Source organism: Plecotus auritus (assembly GCF_963455305.1).
Source record: "Plecotus auritus genome assembly, chromosome: 7".
NCBI lineage: Eukaryota > Metazoa > Chordata > Mammalia > Chiroptera > Vespertilionidae > Plecotus > Plecotus auritus.
The window spans coordinates 58,844,201-58,852,153 of NC_137774.1; the positions used below are offsets into that span (position 1 = coordinate 58,844,201).

At 46.0% G+C, this 7,953-nt stretch overlaps 1 protein-coding gene across 4 annotated transcripts in view; it reads left to right on the forward strand.

Moving 5' to 3' along the window:
• The window catches only part of VPS35L (VPS35 endosomal protein sorting factor like), a 147,667-nt gene that overhangs the window by 126,510 nt on the left and 13,204 nt on the right, over positions 1-7,953 (forward strand). For 2 of the 4 annotated variants that reach the window (XM_080681845.1, XM_080681847.1), the window contains exons 30-32: positions 1,682-1,800; positions 5,995-6,141; positions 6,952-7,450. In XM_080681845.1, the coding sequence (XP_080537971.1) occupies positions 1,682-1,800; positions 5,995-6,141; positions 6,952-7,050 (365 nt within the window). In that variant the 3' untranslated portion in view covers positions 7,051-7,450. Of the gene's footprint in view, positions 1-1,681; positions 1,801-5,994; positions 6,142-6,951; positions 7,824-7,953 lie in introns of those variants that run through there. The other 2 variants (XM_080681844.1, XM_080681846.1) reach the window with 2 other exon arrangements.

The window sequence follows — 7,953 nt, forward strand, 5'->3', positions numbered from 1 at the left end:
CATATGACTGTCAGCTGATTTCTCAACAGAAACTGTGCAGGCCAGAAGGGAGTGGCAAGAAATATTCAAAGTGATGAATAGCAAGAACCTACAACCAAGATTACTCTACCCAGCAAAACTATCATTCAGAAATGAAGGTCAGATAAAGAGCTTCACAGATAAGAAAAAGCTAAAGGAGTTCATCACCACCACACCATTATTATATGAAATCCTGAAGGGTATTCTTTAAGAAGAGGAAGAAGAAGGAAAAGGTAAAGACAAAAATTATGAACAACAAAATGACAACAAATACATATCTATCAACAAGTGAATCTAAAAATCAAGTGAATAAAAAGTCTGATGAACAGAATAAACTGGTGAATATAATAGGATCAGGGGCATAGAAAGGGAATGGACTGACAATTCTCAGGGGTAAAGGGGTGTGGGCGATGTGGGAAGAGACTGGACAAAAATCGTACACCTATGGATAAGGACAGTGGAGGGGGGTAAGGGCGGGGGCGGGGTGGGAACCGGGTGGAGGGGAGCTATGGGGGAAAAAAAGAGGAACAACTGTAATAATCTGAACAATAAAGATTTATTAGTAAAAAAAGAATAAAATTCATAAAGACTTATTAAAAGGGAAAAAAAAAAATGCATTGTGACTTGAAAAAAAAAAGTTATATTCCTGCAGATGCACTGAATTGAACTGATTTTATTAAACACCCTAAACCACAAAGTGTATTAGTGCCATTACCAGCGTGGCCTCTGGTTTATCAGATGTCACCACACCTGGGACAATGCTTGACCATGTCCAGGCCGCGAGGAATCAGGGAGTGAGCACACATGGGCACTGCACGGAAGAAAAGAGTGGGCTCTGCGGGCAGGCTGTGGCTCCATTATGGGCCCTAAATGACACAGCAGCCCTGCCTTCCCCCTCCCCACCCCAGACAGAGGAAAGAAAGAAAACTACTGAAGCCTCACACAGGGACTTGAAATGCATTCCGGTCCGTCATACGCCAGACACTGCTCGGCCGTTACAGAGCGAGCAGCAGGCTGTATGTGCCTACACGGAGACTGCTCCAAGGGTAACATGTGGAAGCCAGCTGCCTCGCCTCCCTCCCAGGGGTCAGCTCTGGGTCCGTTCAGCCCACAGGAAGGAGGGGGGAGGCCCAGCTGACTAGACACAGAGAGTGGGGGACTTTGGGGCAAGAGATTTTCAAAGGATTCAAGTTCGAAGGAGACATACAGAGCTTTAGGGTCGGCATGCGGGGGCTTGGAGGGGGGGACTAGGCAGGCAGCCGGCTGAGTGGAAACAGCTGAGGCCCCAGAGCGGGACTTCCTGGCTTTGGATACCAGCTGGGACCACCTCTGAGCCTGTTTCCCATCGGTCCAGAGGAGATGTCAGTTCCAGGGGAGATGTCAGTATCCTCTGGCTGTGAGGACTCGCAGTCCATGCTGAAAGCATCCTGCCCAGTGCCTGGCACCAGGAGGCACATGGTGCTGGCCCTGCCTGGTGGTCACCAGGGTTCTGATGGCACTCCACACCCTGGCCTCTGGCTCCAGCATTCAGAAGGCTCCAAGGCTGGTGGGAAGTTTGGCTATTCCATCTGCTCTGCTGCGGTTCCTGCCCCTGCTGACCTGCCCGCTGGCGCCTCGCCCACCAGCGCGGCCACAATGTCTCCACTCTGCTTTTTCTCCTTAGTGGACTCCAACGACAGCCTCTACGGGGGAGATTCCAAGTTTCTGGCTGAGAACAACAAGCTGTGTGAGATGGTGATGACCCAGATCCTGGAGCACCTGAGGGCCCTGGCCAAGGACGAGGTGGGTGCCCTGCTAGCCCAATCCCGCTGCTCGCTCGCTTGCTCTAAAGGCACGAGTTTCCAGGGTGGTTGGATGTGGGTTCATTCTGGAAAAGTTCATGGGAGTGATGTGTTCACATGCGACCATGGAGCCTCGCTCAGCTCTTGGTGGGCCTGCTGCCTCCTGGGGGCCCTCACTGCCCAGGGATATCACAGTGCAGTGCCCCTAGGTCCATCTGTGTTGTCACAAGTGGTCAGAGTCCATTATTTTTGATGGGCAACTAATACTGCACTGTATCCATGCACCACCTATCCTTTATCCATGGGTCTGATGGGCACTGGGGTTACTTCCTTATTTGGCTATTGTAAATAAGGCTGCAGTGAACATAGGGGTGAATATATATTTTCAAATTAGTGTTTTGTATTTCCTTCGATAAATACCCAGCAGTGCAATTGCTGCATCATACATCCTTCTATTTTTAATTTTCTGAGAAAAGTCCATACTGTTTTCCATGGTACCTGCTCCCGCAATCCCACCAACAGTGCACAAAGGTTCCCTGTTCTCCACATCCTCACCAACACTTGAATGTTGACTTATTGATGATAGATAGCCACTGTGACAGGTGTGAGGGGATACCTCATTGTGGTTTTAATTTGCGTTTTTCTGATGAGTTGAGCTTCTTTGTCTATTAGCCTTCTCAGTGTCATCTAGAGAAATGTCTATTCAGGTCCTCTGCCCATTTTTTAATGGATTTTTTGGTGCTAAGTTATATGAGTTCTTCATAAATTTTGGATATTAATTCTTTATTGGATGTATCATTGGAGAATATTTTCTCCCATCCAGTGGGTTGTCTTTTTGTTTTGTTAATGGTTTCCTTTACTGTGCAAAAACTTTTTTAATTTGATGTAGTAGCATTTGTTTATTTTTTTCTCTTGTTCCCCTTGCCTAAGAAGACATATCTATAAAAAAAAATCACTAAGAGAAATGTCAAAGAGTTTACTGCCTATGGTTCCTTCTAATAAGTTTATGGTTCCAGGTCTTATATATAAGGTGTCCCCCAAAAGAAGATATACAAACACTTTGAATAATTTTAAAGGCAGTGCTTATTAAAACACATTTCATTTTCAAAATTGAGCTACCAATTGAATAAAGACCCTGAATTGCCTCAACAATCTTGAGAAAGAAGAATAAAGTTGGAGGGATCACAATACCAGATGTCAAGCTGTATTACAAAGCCACTGTAATGCAAACAGTCTGGTACTGGCCCAAGAACAGGCATATAGATCAATGGAACAGAACAGAGAACCCAGAAATCAACCAATGCCATTACACACAATAAATATTTGATAAAGGAGGCAAGAGCATACAATGGAGCCAAGACAGTGTCTTCACTAAATGGCGTTGGGAAAATTGGACAGATACATGAAAAAAAAAAAAGACCACCAACTTACACCATACACAAGAATAAACTCAAAATGGATAAAGGACTTAAATGGAAGTCAGGAAACCATAAAAATCCTAAAAGAAAATGTAGGCAGCAAAATAGCAGACATCTCACGGAGCAGAATTTTCACTGGCGACAATACCTCAGGCAAGAGAAACAAAGGAGAAAATAAACACGTGGGACCATATCAAACTAAAAAGCTTCTGCTCAGGAAGGAAACCACCAACAAGGTGAAAAGGGAGCCCACTGTAGGGAGAACATACTTGGCAATTATACATCTGATACGGGGTTAATTTCCAAAATACATTAAAACTTCTACAACTGAATAGATGCTTCTAAACGACCTGAATAGATGCTTCTCCAAAGAGGACATACAGATGGTCAAGAGACATGAAAAAATGCTGAACGTCACTAATCAACAGAATGATGCAAATTAAAACAGTGAGGTACCACCTCACATCTGCCTGAATGGCTATCAATAAATCAACAAGCAATAAGTACTGGTGAGAATGAAGAGAAAAGGGAACCTTTGTACACTGCTGGTGGGACTGCAGACTGGTGCAGCCATTATGGAAAACAGTGTGGAGTTTCCTCAAAAAATTAAAAATGGATCTGCCATTTAACTCAGTGATCCCACTTCCAGAAACACATCCTTAGAAACTTGAAGCACCAATCAGAAAGAATGTATGCTCCCCTATGTTCATAGCAGCATTATTTACAATAGCTAAGACCTGGAAACAGCCCAAGTGCCCATCAGTAGATGAGTGGATAAAAAAGCTGTGGCACATTTACACCATAGAATACTATGCAACAGTAAAAAAAAGGATCTCTCACCCTTTGAGACAACATGGAGGGACCTGGAGAGTATTATGCTAAGTGAAATAAGTCAGTCAGAGAATGACAAGTATCACATGATCGCACTCATATGTGGAATCTAATGAACAAAATAAACTGACAAACAAAATAGATCCAGAGACATGGAAACATGCAACAGACTAATAATTCTCAGAGGGAAGGGGATGGCGGGGGGGGGGGGGGGGGGGGAATGGGACGGGAAGAGATTAACCAAAGAACTTACATGCATACGAGAGGCCTGGTGCATGAAATTTGTGCTCTCGGGGGGGCGGGGGAGGGTCCGTCAGCCCATCCTGTGCCCTCTTGCAGTCTGGGAGCTGTGAGCCGGCAGTCGGACATCCTTAGTGCTGCCATGGAGGCGGAAGAGGCTCCTGCCACCGCCACTGCACTCACTAGCCATGAGCCCGGCGTCTGGCTGAGTGGTGCTCCTCCTGTGGGAGAGTACTGACCACCAGGGGGCACCCTTGAGCTGGCCAACCCCTGGTGGTCAATGCATGTCATAAGAGATCGGTTCTTCCACCGTCGGGCTGAAAACTGGCTCTCCGACATCCCCCAAGGGGTCCTGGATTGTGATAGGGCACAGGCCAGGCTGAGGGACCCCACTGGTGCACGATTGGGGCCAGGGAGGGACATGGGAGGTTGGCCAGCCAGGGAGGGACTGTGGGAGGGCTGCAGGGCATGTCTGGCCTGTCTCACTTAGTCCCGATCGGCTGGACCCCAGCAGCAAGCTAACCTACCGGTCGGAGCGTCTGCCCCATGGTCATCAGTGCACGTTGTGGCGACTGGTTGACCGGTCAACTGTCTGCCCCCTGGTGGTCAGTGCACATCCTAGCGAGCGGTTGAGCAGCCTTAGCATATCATTCTTTGCTTGGTTGAATGGCCAACCAGACACTTAGCATATTAGGCTTTTATTATATAGGATATGCATAGCCCATGGACACAGATAATGGTGTGATGTAGGCCTGGGGAGGGGGGTGGGAGTAGAGAGGAGGGTGTCAAGGAGCTTATTCTTATACATGATATAAGAAAGTGTTTTTTCCATATATCTGTCCATTTATTGAAGAGACAGTCTTTACCTCATTGCATGTTCTTAACCTCCTTTTTAATATACTAATTGGCCATAAAGGTGTGGGTTTATTTCTGGGCTCTATTCTGTTCCATTGATCTGTATATCTATTTATGCCAGTACTATGCTGTTTTGATTCCTATGACTTTGTCGTGTAGTTTGATATCAGGTAATGTGATTCCTCCAATTTTGTTCTTCTTTCTCAAGATTGCTGTGGCTATTTGGGGTCTTTTGGGATCTCATATAAATTTTAGGATTATTTGTGCTAGTTTTTTGAAAAATGCCATTGGTATTTTGATAGGAACTGCTTTGAATGTATAGATTGCTTTGGGTAGCATGACATTTTAATGGTAATTCTTCCTATCCATGAGCATGGTATACTTCCATTTATTTGTGTCTTCAATTTCTTCATTGTTTTACAGTTTTCCAAATACTTGTCTTTCACCTCCGTGGTTATATTTATTCATAGGTTATGCAAATGTTGTATCCTGGCCTGCGCCCTCTCACAATTATGCAAATGTTGTGTCCTGCTTCTTTACTGAATTCATTGTCAGCTCTAACCGTGTCTTGTTGGGATCTTTAGGGCTCACTCTCTATAGCCCTGTCATCTGTGAATAATCGTTTCACTTCTTTTCCAAAGCAGCAGGGCTTTACGTGCCTCATCTCATTCGCTCCTTCCCCTGGCAGCTGTGACATTGTGCCTCCAGCACAGAAGCTGGACTCAGGAGGGTAGTCAGCTTGCCCTCCAGGAGGCCCGTGGCAGAGCTGGCATTTGACCCAGGCCAGCATCACCACTGTCTGGCCCCAGCCCTGGCCAGTGCCAGACAGTAACCTCCCTTTTCTGTTTCAGGCCCTGAAGCGACAAAGCCTCTTGGGTCTTTCCTTCTTTAACAGCATCTTGGCCCATGGGGACCTGCGCAACAACAGGCTCAACCAGCTCTCTGTCAACCTGTGGCACCTGGCCCAGAGGCATGGCTATGCGGACACCAGGACCATGGTGAGACTCGGGGGGCCCCCACACCCCTGGGGCCCTGGGGGTGTGGTGAGCTACCTGAGCCTCCTGGCCGGAGCACAGCTGGTGCAGCACAGCATCAGGGCCGGGAATCCAAGAGCCCTGCTTCCCCTCCTAGAGGCGCTAGGCCCAAGATCTCTGCAGGGTCCTTTACTTGCTCTACAAAATATAAAGTTAGAAGTTTATTCCCTCTGAATAAAAACTACACATATTAAAAGATCAGTCATTCCTATTCAAATCCAAATGGATTTGAGGGCAGTTGGTAACCCAAGAGGTTTTATGTAAAGACTAGAGGCCTGGTGCACAAAATTCATGCACGGGGCATGGGGGTGGGAGTCCCTCAGCCTGCCTGCACCCTCTCACAATCTGGGACCTTTCGGGGGATGGCCCTCTTGCAGTCTGGGACTACTGGCTCCTAACTGCTTTCCTGCCTGCCTGATCGCCCCTAATCACTTGCCTGCCTGATCACCCCTAACCACTCGCCTGCCTGCCTAATTGCCTCTAACTGCCTCTGCCTGCCTGCCTGATTGCCCCTAACCACTCCCTTGGGGGTGGAACCAGCCTGGGGGAGGGGCTGTGGTGTTCTGGTCTCTGGTCGTTCCACTGTTTCAGTCACTGGGCTTTTATTATATAGGATATTGCTGGTTTCTTCCCCTCCTTGTCCTCCAAAGACTTGACCTGTCCTCTGCTAAGAAAAAAGCAGACGGTCCCAGCATGGCTCGTTTGTTGCAGCCTTGGCTCTGAGGATAGGGAATTATGAACAGAAAGGAGATGGGTCCTTCCTTTTCCTCCCAGGTGAAAACTCTGGAGTACATCAAGAAGCGAGGCGAACAACCAGATATGACTCATCTGACTGAACTGGCTCTCAGGCTTCCCTTGCAAACAAGGACCTGATTTTGCCCCAGGGGCTCTGGTGCCAAATCCAGAAAACACCTGCTTTTTACTTTCTTTTTAGACAGTTGGCTTAAGCCTTGGCCTCTACCCAGGTTATTCTGACATGAAGAAGTGGCATTGTAAGAGCATTAAATCCCATCTTGTTCACTGAGTGGCAAGATACAAGTAACATCTTTCTTTTTGGAGGGTGGGTTTTTTTTTTTTTTCAATTGGAAAAAGAACCTTAAAAGAGCCACTGTTTGCTCTCCCTAATTTGAGTTTGTAATCCTACAGCACCCTGGAGGATTTATAAAAGGCAGGCTCAAAAATTTTTCTATCAAAAAGCAGCTCTTGATTGGATTTCAAACATGTCCTGTAATAATGGAATAAACCTCCTGAAGGGGTATTTATGTTCATGGCTATTCATTTCATTGCTTCTGATTCTCTTCATCCAGAAGAATGTTTCTAAACATATTGGTTTGCTGTGCAGCCATAATTCTAAATAGCATGTGATTCTGTCTACTTTTTACCATGTCTCTTGGAGCCTGATACTGTATTATCACTGATGAGCTTCCCCTGACATTTTATTTTGAATCAATAAGAGTATTAATATTGATTGGCTGTTGAAGAGAATGCATCAAAGTTGTAGATTAAAAGCACCCAAATTATTGTGCTGGACATACACTGGACATAGATTACATTTGTCTCCACCCTGTGAAACACATGATTACAACTCACACAGCCAATCTCAGTAAAAGTGGCTAAGATAACTTTAAAAATAAATTTATATAAACTAACGTCTTAACAGTTCACTACCAAGAACATCCTGTAGATTTTCTGGCTAACAGTGGCATCTCCACCCACAAGGACTTCTGATGAGAAATGGCGTCCACTAAACAGAAGGTACCAAAGAATGCCCTTCAT